This window comes from Arachis duranensis, chromosome 4 (genome assembly GCF_000817695.3).
Source record: "Arachis duranensis cultivar V14167 chromosome 4, aradu.V14167.gnm2.J7QH, whole genome shotgun sequence".
Taxonomy (NCBI): domain Eukaryota; kingdom Viridiplantae; phylum Streptophyta; class Magnoliopsida; order Fabales; family Fabaceae; genus Arachis; species Arachis duranensis.
The window spans coordinates 114,819,540-114,833,392 of NC_029775.3; the positions used below are offsets into that span (position 1 = coordinate 114,819,540).

Genomic DNA, 13,853 nt, shown 5'->3' on the forward strand with positions numbered 1-13,853 from the left:
ACAAAAGCCACCCTTATGAACCCCCTCCCCAACTTCTGAAAAGAAAAAAAAAAAAAGACCACGCCCCATAAACAGAGCAAGCAAGCAAGCGCACACAGCCATATACATACTCTTAAAAAATTTCAAATGAATATACATAACAAAAAATAATCCATGAAGGGGACCCAAAAAAATTTTCAACACAATGCATTAATTAAAGAGACAGACAGAGAAGAAGAAGAAGAAGGATAAGAAGAAGCACTTACTAAATATCTGTGAGTTTTCCAATAATTTTTCCTCGTTGCAGCGGGATTCTTGCTCAACGTGCCACTAATTTCTCAGTCCTTAAGCTTCCGCTTTGATTCTGAGCTATAAACAAAAAATTAAAAAGAAATTGTAAAAACGTACTGTCTGAGTCTGAATTATAATATTAAGAAGAACAGAACAGCACCGATATAACATTTGATTAAAAAATTACTAAAATTGTTAAATTATACTTTTGATTCTATTCATAGAACGCATTGTGCAACGGTGACGATGATGCAGTGGTTGATTTTTCCTTTTTAAATTTCAAGAATATAAATTCATAACCATCAAAACACGAAATTGAGGAAGAATCGTGCGAGTTTTTGTGGGAAAGAAAAAAACAGAACCTTTGGAGCTTGATGATCATATGCTACATCACACATCGCAGGGCATGGAGGTTCTTCTTCTTCACTCTGTCACCGTCAACAGAAGAGAGTGACGTAAGCGTTTTTCTCTGATGAGCGATGACTGATCCTTCTTGCCATTGAATATGGCTTCAATTGTGATACTGCCACTTACTTGCTCCCCAATTTTATGTACATTTTATTTATTTATTTATTGTATTTTTTATTTTTTTATTTTTTATTTTATTTTTGACTGTGGGCTATGTTACATTCTCCAACCTTACCGAACCCCTTTTTCACATGAAGCCAGACGCCCCACTATATTTGTGGCCCAAATTGTTAAAAATAAAGTAGCACCAGTAATTTAACTCGTCTAAATCAGATGAATTTTAAATAATTTTTTTTATATTAAGTAATTTTATAATTTAAATCAGGTTATTGATTTTATTTTTTCGTTTGATAATAAAATTCGACCATGTATAATACACAATCCTTTAAAGAATTTTATTATACTCTTCACTCTTTTTATCAAGTTATATAAAAAGAAATTCAAACTTAAAATTTCTATATAAAAAAATATCATTTGAACTACAATTTATTTGTTTATTATCAATAACATTATATAATCAAAATAATATATTATTTTTTATTAATATATAATCAATAATATTTAAAAATATAAACTACAAATATGGTAGTAAACTGGTTAATATAAATTAAAATTAGTAAATTACTAATACTTAATTTTTTTTATTATTATTCACTCAAGAAATTCCAAAAATTAAAATTTTAAAAAAATTTAGTCAAAATAATAATAAAAATTTTTTATACAAAAAATATATAATTTATAATTATATTTACTAAAATTTTATATACATAAATTAATATAATTTATACTTATATTTTTTAAAATTTATATATATTAATAAAATTTATTTATTAAAATAATTTAATATTTATAATAATCAAATAATAACAAAAATATTAAAAATTACTCTAATAATAAATAAGCAATATAATAGAAGTTAAAAATGTCGTTAATAGCGGGGGGAGAGAGAGGGAGGTCCCACCAATGCGGAAGAGTTAGAGGAACATATTTCGAGCTGAGCTGCTTACTGCTTATAATCAACGTCAAATCCAATCCCATATTTCTGATTTCTCTCATTTCTTCTTCTCTTTATATTTAATAATCATTCTACTTCCTTGCTCTTCTTGTTCTTCTTGTCGTTTGATTTTTATAATTAATTATGATGGGCAACCCAAGCGTACTTCTTGTGCTCTTCTTCTTCTTTATCGCATTCAATCTCACTGTAGCTCATTCCCTTCCATTCATCGTCTTGCATGGTAAATTCTTTTTCTTTCATCAACTTCACTTTTTAATCTTCTCCATCTCAATTATTTTATCTCTTCATCTTTGTACTCAGCTTTACACTAATTTCGATTAGTTTTTCTGTTGACTTCCTTTCTTTTGCTGAGCATTTTGTTAGGCTTCTCAATTGCTTCTTTTATGTTTGACTGTTTTTTATTCTTTCTCTGTGTTTACTTAGTTTTCAATGGATTTTGGTCAACTTAGCTTCTTTTTAAAACAAAAAATAGAAATCTTGCTTTATGATGGTTGCTTTTGTTGAAATCCATGATGAGTTGATGAGAATTGACTAAGGTAGGGTTCTTATTAGAAGATTAGGAATTTGGGAAGAAAAGGTAAAAAGTGTTATCACTATGTAGATGGCATGCTACTAGGAAAAGCCTCTGATTGAAGATAAGAAACTATGCATTGAAAGAGAGGTTTTCTAATTACAGTAATGGTAAGAAACACTGTAACTAAACGAACATGTCTGTCAATCCAAAAATGGTGGGGTTACTGTGTTGAATTGAGTTGCTGAATTGGAAATTCCCAATAGGACCTGATATCATGTGGTGTCAGTGCTGCAGTGTTACCTATCTTCTGGCAGGATCATAAAAAAGTGAAATTGTGGCTGTAATTTTGATCATACTGTGATTAGTGATTATAGTGATAAGACCATCATATTTCCCTTACAAGTGGCCATTTTGCCATAATTGATTATATTTCATGAGCAATTTAGACTAGTTCCAAGAGCTAATCCCAATATTAGGTGGCTCTTGATACCTAACTCAATTTCATAGTCAATGCATATCATAACGCTTCCAAGGATAGCAGGAACAAATCAACCAATAACTGTGATGTTACATAGTTGATTTAGTACTAGGTCAGTTTCCTTGGCGAGTTGACTGATTTCTATCTTTTAACTCTACTGTTTCATTGGGTAAGTAAGTTGTCATGGACCAACTGTCCTGCAGTCATGGCATGTAGGTGCTTGGTTGCACAAGGCTGTTATTCAGTGTAGTTCTTGGACCTATTGGATAATTGTTTAAATTGGTGTTGTTACATCAATTCTGTAACTGTAAGACATTGATTTTGTGTTTGAACTGTATGTCAGGCATTGGAGATAGATGCAAGAATCATGGAATCGGAACCTTTGTTAAAGAACTAAGTGAATGGTCTGGAGCACAAGGATACTGCTTGTATGTTAATGCTAAATTTCTTGATCTTTATTATGGTCATATTTAAGCATTATATTTTCTGTTTGGTCGTAACTCATAAGTACTTCTCTAAGGGCCAAGTAATCATGGTCCCTATGTGCCACAGGTCTGCCATTGTGAAAAATCTTTTTCAGTATGCCTAAAAATAATTGAGATAGAGGTTTCTGCATATGTTATAAACTTTTTTTTCCACCTAAGAAATGGATATTTTGCATGCTCAAACACAAACATTAAACTAGAGATGTAATGGATTCTTAATTAGCTATATATACTTCATCTATCTGTAGAGAAATTGGAAATGGATCATGGGATTCTTGGACCATGCCCCTATTAAAACAGGTGACTCTTGATAGAATTCTTCCATTTTACAAACATTTCTAATCTGGCAATTTAATGACCTTATATTTTGTCTCTTTTCTTGCAGACATCTATTGCCTGTGATAAGGTGGTGAAGTTGTTTGGTAATTATCTGTCTCAGTAATTTTATCATGATTGGTTTTCAAATAAACATTTTTTTTTTCTATAGGTAAAGAAGATGAAAGAGCTTAGACAGGGTTACAACATTGTTGGACTTTCTCAGGTGAATAACTAGTGCTATGAAACCATCTTACCATTGACTATGCAATGGTTTTTTGTTTTGATATTTACTTTTATATCAATGTTGTAACTTTGTCGTTTTGTCGTGAAAACTTTGAAAAGACCCATGTCTTGGAAGATGCCATATTTTTATTGTATTTGCGTAATATTTAAATCTTGCAAGAATATAAATATTCACACACAGAGGGTTCTAGTTCCAGATATTTTTTTTCGTTTAACCTTAGTCCCCATAATTAAATCTACTGCCTGATGTTGACCTAATAATCTTAGTGTGACATGGAGTTGTTACATAAATACTACCGAACCTGATATTTCTTCCTTTGTGTTTTTCCTTGGTTTTCCTATATTGAATACATATTGGTTCTTTTGGTTCTCAGGGAAACTTGATCGGTAGAGGGCTTATTGAATTTTGTGAGGGAGGACCTCCTGTAAGAACTAACTTAAGAAGACATTTTGATATTCATTTCAATGGGCGATTTGTATCAACATGTCAATGTACTATACACTTTTTTTTTTTTTCATGTGATACAGGTAAAGAACTTTGTATCCCTTGGAGGTCCACATGCTGGCACTGCTTCTGTTCCATTGTGTGGAGTATGTGCTTGTTCTTGTGCTTAGAAATTCTTTGCTATTCCTTTATTTATCTTTTTTCAAGGGTGCATACACTTTGTAGAGAACCTGTTCCACTACTTTGCATAAATTATTTACTTTCTATATAGAAATCAAGACACTAATGTAATGTGCTTTTTCATTAAAAAGTGTAATAAACAAATTTACTGATTAGACACATAAAAACAGTTGCAAAATTATTTTTTTTACGGCATCAATATTGTAACAAATCAAGAAATTGCAAGTCTAGATATGCACACTCAAGGATTATGCATGCAGCTCTGCCAACTTGCGGAGGAAGTTTAGCCTAATGCTGTGAATAGTTCTAGTCTGAGAATTGGAAGTTGAGTTCTATTGAGAAAAAGGCTTTCAAACAATTAAGCTCAATTATCTTAATCTTGTAAATGACAGTGTTGGGCTAACATTATAGTGGGTGTGTGTGTGTTTCCCTTTTTTTTTTTGCCAGTCTGAGTTTGTATGCACTCTTGTGGATAGTATCATCAAACTTGAGGTCTACAGCAAATTTGTGCAGGTTTTGAAGATTACCTTTCATTCTTGTTACTTTTTGGAGATGAAAAGTTTGGTTATCTAACTACCACTTCTGCTTCAAAATAGTTCCCTTCTGAAATTGGTTCCTGAAAACAAATAGCTTACTTCTCTTGTTTGTTTATCTGATGAGTTGATGTAGCAACATCTTGCTCCAAGTGGCTATGTTAAAATACCAACAGTGAGTATTAACATCTCCTTTTTCTTAAATGCTTCTTTTTCCATGTTATTTTCCTGCTTTTTCAATCTTAAAGTATTACAACCATTTATATGCTGCAGATCTTCGGATACAATTCTTTGCACTGCATCACATTATATATTATGCAGTCTTATCCTGAATTGTGTTGATTGCATTCATTTTACCATAGTATCATCTAATATGTTTCCTTTCTGACACATCATGTTTAATTTGGTACACTTCTATGGTCAATGACTTACAAATAGAATGATTGAAAACATATTCTGTTCTTGTTTCTTTTATCAGGATATTTCTGACTATATTGAAGGCTGCAATTTTCTTCCAAAGCTTAATAATGAAATAAGTACTGAAAGGAATTCCACATACAAGCAACGATTTGCTAGCTTACAAAATTTAGTACTCATCATGGTGTGTTATCCAAACTATGTATTCTTCCTCTGAGCTATCATTAACATAGGGGTTATCCAATTTGCAACTGTGTCAATTTGACTGATCAGTTTTACTGTCTTATCTGAATGGAAACCAGTTTGAGCAGGATACGATTTTAATACCAAAAGAAACAGCCTGGTTTGGTTACTTTCCAGATGGGGCATTTCATCCTGTTTTGGCACCACAGCAGGTAATTTAAGCATTCCATATCTGTAGATTGTTATTGCAAGTGTTCCATAGCCAAATTTGTAGATGCTTTACTTCCTTCGATGGCTTTACGTGTAAATCTCTGCTTCCACCACTGTGAATGTTCTAGTGCATATGCAGCATTAGTATGGAGATCACATTGATGGGGAAATATAAAGTACTTCGTGTGTTTTAACATGTAAAACAAAGTAATTAAATTGTTGAAGAAACAGCTTCTTGGATATAGGCATTTTGCATGTGTATCTTAAGAAAGGTTTAGGGTTTAGAACTTGGGAACAATTTGGTGACTGACCCCACCTAAAGCTAAAAGGATGAACCTTAGTAGTATGTAATATAAGGAAACATTTAAATCTGCCTGCAAGTTCAGTTGAATTCTATGTATAGTATAAGGTTTTGCTACTAAGGTAGAAACTTTATTGAAAAACTAGAAATTTTAAGTTTTTAATGCATTCAATAAAGCTTTTTTCCCATTAGAATTATCAGAGGCATTTGAGAAAAAAAGATGCAGCAATGTTGTTTATATTTTACATGAGTAGTTTCTAATGAAATGGTTTTGTTTAAGGGAATTGCCAACGTTCAAAGGATGGCATGTTATATTATATTGGTTAATCTGCTTGGTCTTTGCATCATTTTTTTGTTGTCGGTATCTGTGAAGGGTGTCTCATCCTGTTTTGTCTTCTCTATCCTGATAAAATTTCTTTTCCTGTCAAAAAGGGTTTCTGATGAAATGGTTATTTGATTGCATAAAATTGTTATCTATTTACCATGGTATACTTTTCACCACTTCACTTCCTTTTTGATGCATGCTACCAACCCAATTTTATCATTTCACATATATTGGTGATATCAGTTTTGATATTCAGACGTGATTTTCTTTATACAGACTAAGCTCTATATTGAAGACTGGATTGGCTTAAGAACTCTAGATGAAGCTGGGAAAGTTAAATTCATTAGTGTGTCAGGGGATCATCTTGGAATCTCAAGCAATGACATGAAAACTTACATAGTGCCATATTTAGAAGACCAAAAATCAACAGTTTCAAGGCCAAAAATTGAAGAATCTTTATTTCATGTTTGGATTTCTTCCATCCGGAGTTCTCTATTGAAGATGGTTGGGCTGAATCAAGACTTGAAATTCTTGAATTAACAGAGAAAACAAAAAGGGTTAAGTAAAAAAAAAAATGAAATAGCTATTAATCAGTGGAGTGCAGTGGAAAACAATTCTATATTTCTATCCTTATTACATGATGTTTTGTAGTTTTTCTTATTGTATTGTCGGTATTGATTATTATTCCAGAACTTTATTTTTCTGGCCTTGAATGCAAATTTGATCTCGAGTGAATATTTCTTTGTTGTATAATGAAGTATTGTACACTGTTATCTCTTATTTGTTTATCATTTATTTCAGTTTTATCATTATTTTAGTATTCAGAGTTCAAACTGTTATATCTCCCCTCCCCCTTCTTTTTCTTAATATATTTTATGGCAACCAACTTTCCCACTAAGCCAATGTTCAGTATTTAAACTAGAATGATCCGTGCGACATGTGAGGTGGTAAATTAATATAGTATATAATTAATATTAAAATTGTTATATATTGTATAATTAAATTAAATATGTGTAAACTAAAGTTAAATTTGAAATGTGTGTTATTTAAAATTATTTGTTGTACAAAAGATTTAGATGTTAGAGTTATATAAAGTGATACTTTTATTTGGTTGTTTGGTTTTTATATTTGTTTTAGTTGATAGATTTAGTCTTCTTATATGTTGCTCGTCTTTGTTTTTTTTTATTGGTTGTTGTTAGAGTTGTTGTTTTCTTCTTTCTGGCGTAGGTCTTTGTGAAGGCATATTCTTTATAAATTGTTGAGTTGTATACATTTTTTATTGTGTCGTTTGTTCCATCTTTGCATGTATGTTCTTCTTCCAAATATGTGTCTTGAATTTGTATGGTTTTCTTTCTCCTTAATCTTTTTATGGGTATGTGATTTTCGTTTGATGATATTAGTGTTGGCGAAATTGGTTTCTATAATCAATGAATAATTTAATTTAAAAATAAAAATGATATCTTGAATAAGTGATTTTTTTTAGTATTACCTGTTTTATTTGTTGTAATGGGTGTTGAGGTTTAGTATTTTTGGTTGGAATAAATATCTTGATAACAGTGTATTGTTGAGAACTTTCTTTGAGATTAAGATAATTTAATTTGACTTCAAATATAAGTGAGGTTGCACAAATTTTTTAATTGGGGTGGTGTTTCAATGTCATTACGTTTTTGGAATGCCATTAGTTTTGAAACAGTTGTGTCCAACAATTTTTTGGTTTCGCCATCAAATAATACAAAAGTTGTTGTAACACTTTGATCTGAAATCTTTAATTGAATTTTGAACCTAAAATAAGTATTGGGTTAGTAACTAATAATTTGATAGATGGGAATATGAAAAGTATATAGAGTTACCTTTGTGGTGTTTGATTACATGTGCCTCAAATGTAGTTGTCTCGTTTTTTATATGTTTTCTTCTAACATTTTTCACATTTAACATAGTTCCATCCAAATTTGTCATTAATTTTGTTTATAGTTGCTAAACTTGTAAAGATATTTTTCTATTCCAATATTCAATTTATGTTATGATTAGGTATATGGTATTTGAGTAAGTATGAATATATGATGCATGTTGCAAGGTTTTTTTTGTCATACCTGATCATCAGATTTTCATTGTATGGCCATTATATCTTGGATAGTTATTCGATTTTTTAATCATTTTGCTCTGAAGATTTATGTTGGCATTGTCTTGACTTGGTATCTCTATTACTTTTTCATGTTGATCAATCCTGTTTAGGATTTTTTTTATATTTGTTAAATTGAATAATTAAATAAATGAATTAATTTTTGAGAGATTTATTAGTTATGAAATACTCATAAGTCAGCTGTGCGAATTCTTCAGTTTGTGGATTGATGTTTATACTCGAAGTTGTGCTAACCGAAAAATCACCTAAAATATTATAGTATAATAGGTTATATAAAATAAGATTGTGATGTATTTGTCTCATTTAATATATTATATAAAATATAATTTTTTGTACTAAGAAAAATAATAGATTCAAAATTTTTTGAAAAAGATTGTACCTTTGTATTCACTAACCAATGTTGATGTGAGTACAACAATTTTTTGGCCCTTTATTTGAGTTGTAATTTCTTTATTTATCTCACTTGAGATATTTCTGCATAACATAACTTTTAAGACGAAGTTCCTCTAATTATTAGTATTTTATTAATAACTATATATGTAAATGGAAAATGAATTGCTTGTATACTTTTTTACTCTTTAAGTATTAATTTCATTTTTCGTATTTTGGTGGGTTTTTCTTTAACATCTACTTGTTCTTCTTTTCCTAATGCATGCAGTTTTTTAATGACATCTACAATAAAAAGAATAAAAATATGTAGATTTTTTTTTTGAATAAGTTATTTTTAATAAGAATAATTGAAAAAGTATAAAATAAAATTACATATTAATATTTTTCTTTGACCACTTTAGGGTTTAGGATTTAGGGTTTCATTGTACCTTAAATTAGTTTATACAAATTATTTACATATTTTATTTTCAAATTTTTTATAGTATAGACTTTTTTTGTAACAAATGTTTGAATTTGTTCATCATATTTTTCTTCACAATTACATGAAGAAGTGTTCCCTGCAGTGGTAGTAAATCATAACTAATAATTAGTTAGAAAAACGATTATATTTATGTTTTTAAGTTATTAGAAAATGAACAATGAATAGCATATTGGAAGAAATATAATTTTAACGATATTAAAATATAATTATATATAAAGTATTATAAAATAATATAAAAAGTATAAAAAGTAAAAATGATTAAAGTATTTTTTCATAAATTCAATTTAAAAATATAATAAATATGTTTGTTTTGTAACTTTTCATCTAATATAATCACTTTTAAACAAAGAGGTTTCTCTTCATTTGTGGGTATTAATATTTTTCATAGACAAACCACGCAAACTTTGATAGACCAATTGTCTATTTATTTGGTGATATTGTCTAAAGAATGGTGCTCCATTGAATAAGTTTGAGATGTTGTGTAATTCGGAAATTAAATAAATTTCTTGTGCTAAATTTGATGTTATTTGAAGGAATAATGATAAAAGACTTATACAAGTAGTTTAAATAATATGAAATTTGAATATTTGTAACGTAAAAATTATTATGATTAATAATATTATTATGACATTTGGAATATGGATGTTTATTACATTTAATGAGTTATTTATAAAAATTAATAAATTAATTATTGGGATTATAAATTTATTGTTTTGTTTATAATAGTTGTAAGATATAACAAATATAGGAATGTGGATTCAATGTCTTTGTAGGTTACAAATTTAGTATATGTTTGTTTGGTACCTTTTCATCTAATATAATCACTTTTAAGCAAAGAGGTTTCTCTTCATTTGTGGGTGTTAATGTTTCTCATAGACGAACCATGCGAACTTTGATTATTTGTTTGTTTGGTGATATTGTCCAAAGAATGATGCTTCATTGAGTAAGTTTGAGATGTTGTGTAGTTCGAAAATAAATTTTTTGTGCTAAATTTGATATTATTTGAAGGAATAATGATAAGAGACTTCTTATATAAGTAGTTTAAGTAGTATAAAATTTAAATATTTGTAACGTAAAAAATATTATGATTAATAATATTATTATGACATTTGTAATATGAATGTTTATTATATTTAATGAGTTATTTATATAAATTAATAAATTAATTATTAGGGTTATAAATTTATTGTCTTGTTTATAACAAAAGTAACATACAATAAATATAGGAATATGAATTCAATGTCTTTATAGGTTACAAATTTGGTTAGATACTATTAATTTTACTTTAATTTTGGTATATTTTATTTTTTTGTTAATTTAAAAATAATAGTTAATTTGGCAAAAATTAAGCGGTTAATTCTAAAATTTTGCCAAATAAGCGATGTTATTAATATTATATTAGTAGGAAGAAAAATATGTCTTAAAAGTAATGTGAATAAATTTATCTATTTATTTTTATATATTAAGAATAGATGACGTATAAATTTTGATTAAAAGATTAATTCGATTAAGTCCTGCCCGCATTTAATAAATATAGAAGAATTCATGAGTTTTATTTCAATTTTTTTTTCGTCTAATATCAAGATTGATAAATTATTTTGGCAACTTATATATAAAAACTTATATTCAAATGAGAAACAATATAATGACACGAAAATACTATCAAGTATCATACTAAAATATGTATTTATGAACACTAATATATGTGCTTGATTAATTTATTTGCTTTATATATAAGTGACAAATCAAGGATTTTATATATGTGTGTATGGTCATAAAAGGACGGAAAAAAAACTTGCATTGTGTTTTCAGGGCCTTTGTATTTCTTTTTCCAGCTTAACATAGCCATTTGTCATTAATCCAATTTAAATAGTTTATTTACCTATAGTTAATAGAAAAACAATACACGCGAGTCTGAAATTATAATGAAATAAAAAACAATAGAATGACATTTAACTAAAAGTACAAAAATCTTTCAGAAGCATGCATTAAGATTACTAACACGTTATATTTTTTTTTTATAAGAATACAAAATTATTATATATAACATAAAACTATAATACCTTATTATCGTTTATAAATTATAAAGAGAAATAATGCTAACTTTAAATCTAACTAAACATATTTTTCTAATATAAATTCAAGTGAAATAGATTTTAGGCCAGCATTCCCTAATTTTAAAACCCAAGACTTGTAACAACTTCATAACTATACATTATTTGTGCTTTAATTTGTAAACTTTTATACTTTGAAACCTTCAATATATCATAGAATGGGAAACTAAAGTATCATTTAATATAAATAATTAAATACTAACTACTAAGAATAAAAATGTGCAAAAGATAAAATTTGGAGTTTGTAGTTACTTTGTCAATGCATTAAATATAATCAAACCTTCAAAAAAAATAAAAGAAAATTCTGAAAATCTTAAAATGCAATTGGCTTGCGTTTTTATTTTATTTTTTTTATTTTTAGTATGTTTATTTTAAAAGGTAAACCAAACGCACCCCTAGTTTTAAGCAAAAATATTGGTATGGTTGGATTTTTGGTAAGCAAATTAAAAGATGTATGTTTTTACTTTTTATACTTTGTTATATAAAGGTTTCATTTAAATATTAGTTTAATATTTGATTTTTGTTATAAAGTAAATTATATGTTACAATCCAAAATTAGAAACTTCTTATGTTGACTTGGTATATAACAAAACTATTCCCCGCATTACTTTCGGAGAGTTATGAAAAAATACATTAATCTCTATCACATGACATCAAAGTTCTTCCTCCCACTACACTTGAATCAGGAAAAATATTTCTCCATTTAGGTGATTCTGGAACATATCTTTTCCATCACTTAGGTAAGAAAATAATTGATTACTTTGATTCTTCAATTATGTTCACAGTTTTTCTTTTTATGCTAAACTATGTTCTTATTTTGATAAATGTTAAATGCTAAAGAAAATTCAATGTAGAAAGCTCACAACATAACCAAGTTTCATAGATTCTTTTAATTGAAATATTGATTTTGTTGAGATGCAGTTATCATGGAACCCTATAAAGGACAAGGCGGCATTCAGATGCTGCTAACTGCTGAACAAGAAGCACAACATATTGTTTCCAATGCAAGAAACTGTAAGATAAAAAAATGAATAATAAAAAATAAAAGGGCATTTTTTATATCTTATTATAATTTTTAACAATATGAAATGAATGAATGTTTTTTTTTTAACTTAGTGAGGAATAAAAGATTGAAGCAGGCAAAAGAAGAGGCTGAGAGGGAGGCAGCACAATATAGAGCTCAAATGGAAGAAGAATACCAAAAGTCAATCTCAGAGGTACTCAAAATATGACTATTGTGGTCTTAATTACCATTATGATATTTTGAAGATATTACCACAATACCAAGATTACAATATATTTCATTTTACAATTATTGTAGAAAAAAATCAGTCATTCGTAATACAATTTTGGAAATTAAAATATTTTTTAATATTTGAAAATATTTTTAATTTAAAAAATAAAAGTAAAAAGTGTTGCATTTGTGATTACATAAGAGAATTTCTTTACTTGTATTTAGACAACTGGGAGCTCTGGATCCAATGTAAGAAAGCTTGAGGAAGAGACAGATGCCAAGATAAGAAATATAAAAAGATCAGCTTCAAAGGTCTCTTCAGAAATTGTTGATATGATGCTCAAGTATATTTCAAATGTTAAAGTGTAATTTCCCAAGGTTAGTCACTAACTACTCTTTCAACCATTTGATTAAGAGCTCATAGTGCATATGGGAAAATAAAATGAATCATGTTTAGTTTTAGAAAGCATTTTCTTTTTAATAAATTTGAACACAATGTGGTTTTAAGTTTTAACTTCTATATTTTGTTTTCATCACATCACTTTATCTGTTTGATTGCAAATAGCCTATAACTATAACGTACCAAAATTACATAATACAAGTTAATAATAACTGTCATATTTAGAATAAATAGTCACAACAATAGCATGATGATCATACTGTTTAGTTTTGAGATTAAAAAAAATGAAAATCAACTTTAAGTAGTTAAAATAGTCAATTTTTTTATTATAAAATTATTTTAATTTTTTTATTATAAAATTATTTTTGTAATACTCATTTTTTATTTTTTAGAGGATTTAGAATTTAAAAAATTGACTTATGTTGGCTAAAAAAAATTGATTTCTTAGTTGAACTCCTCTCAGATATCTCTTTTTCAACTATTGTGTTGTGTTGTGTTGTGATTTCAGAAAAACTGCTGAAGAAAGATAACATAAGGAGTCATCATCACCAACAATAAAAGAGGCAAAGTCTGGAATGATCATTTGCTATTTTTCACCCTGGTTGCCATTATGTAAAGCCTTTGCCATGAAGCTCCTGCCTTGAACACTCTTTAACACTTTCAATTTGAAAAAAAAAAAAAAAAAACATTTTTATTTTCAATCATTTTT

At 28.1% G+C, this 13,853-nt stretch overlaps 2 protein-coding genes and 1 long non-coding RNA gene across 4 annotated transcripts in view; 2 read left to right on the forward strand and 1 right to left on the reverse strand.

Moving 5' to 3' along the window:
• The window catches only part of LOC107486147 (uncharacterized), a 4,065-nt gene extending 3,267 nt beyond the window's left edge, over nucleotides 1–798 (reverse strand). The window contains exons 1-2 of one of the 2 annotated variants that reach the window (XM_016106699.3): nucleotides 633–798; nucleotides 246–343 (exon numbers count right to left, since the gene is read on the reverse strand). The gene's annotated coding sequence lies outside the window, so the exon portion shown is untranslated. Of the gene's footprint in view, nucleotides 1–245; nucleotides 349–632 lie in introns of both variants that reach the window. The other variant, XM_016106697.3, reaches the window with a different exon arrangement.
• Nucleotides 799–1,734: 936 nt separating this feature from the next.
• On the forward strand, nucleotides 1,735–7,158 carry LOC107486146 (uncharacterized). The gene is made up of 12 exons (XM_016106695.3): nucleotides 1,735–1,973; nucleotides 3,089–3,173; nucleotides 3,479–3,530; nucleotides 3,616–3,636; nucleotides 3,718–3,771; nucleotides 4,166–4,216; nucleotides 4,320–4,382; nucleotides 4,864–4,929; nucleotides 5,086–5,124; nucleotides 5,428–5,550; nucleotides 5,669–5,761; nucleotides 6,662–7,158. The coding sequence occupies exons 1-12, from the start codon at nucleotides 1,877–1,879 to the stop codon at nucleotides 6,923–6,925; spliced, it is 1,008 nt and encodes a 335-aa protein (XP_015962181.1). The 5' UTR covers nucleotides 1,735–1,876; the 3' UTR covers nucleotides 6,926–7,158.
• Nucleotides 7,159–12,135: 4,977 nt separating this feature from the next.
• Nucleotides 12,136–13,783, forward strand: LOC127746522 (uncharacterized). The gene is made up of 5 exons (XR_008008202.1): nucleotides 12,136–12,250; nucleotides 12,432–12,524; nucleotides 12,627–12,727; nucleotides 12,970–13,122; nucleotides 13,653–13,783. It is a non-coding gene; the product is annotated as an uncharacterized LOC127746522 (long non-coding RNA).
• The last annotated feature ends 70 nt before the right edge of the window (nucleotides 13,784–13,853 follow it).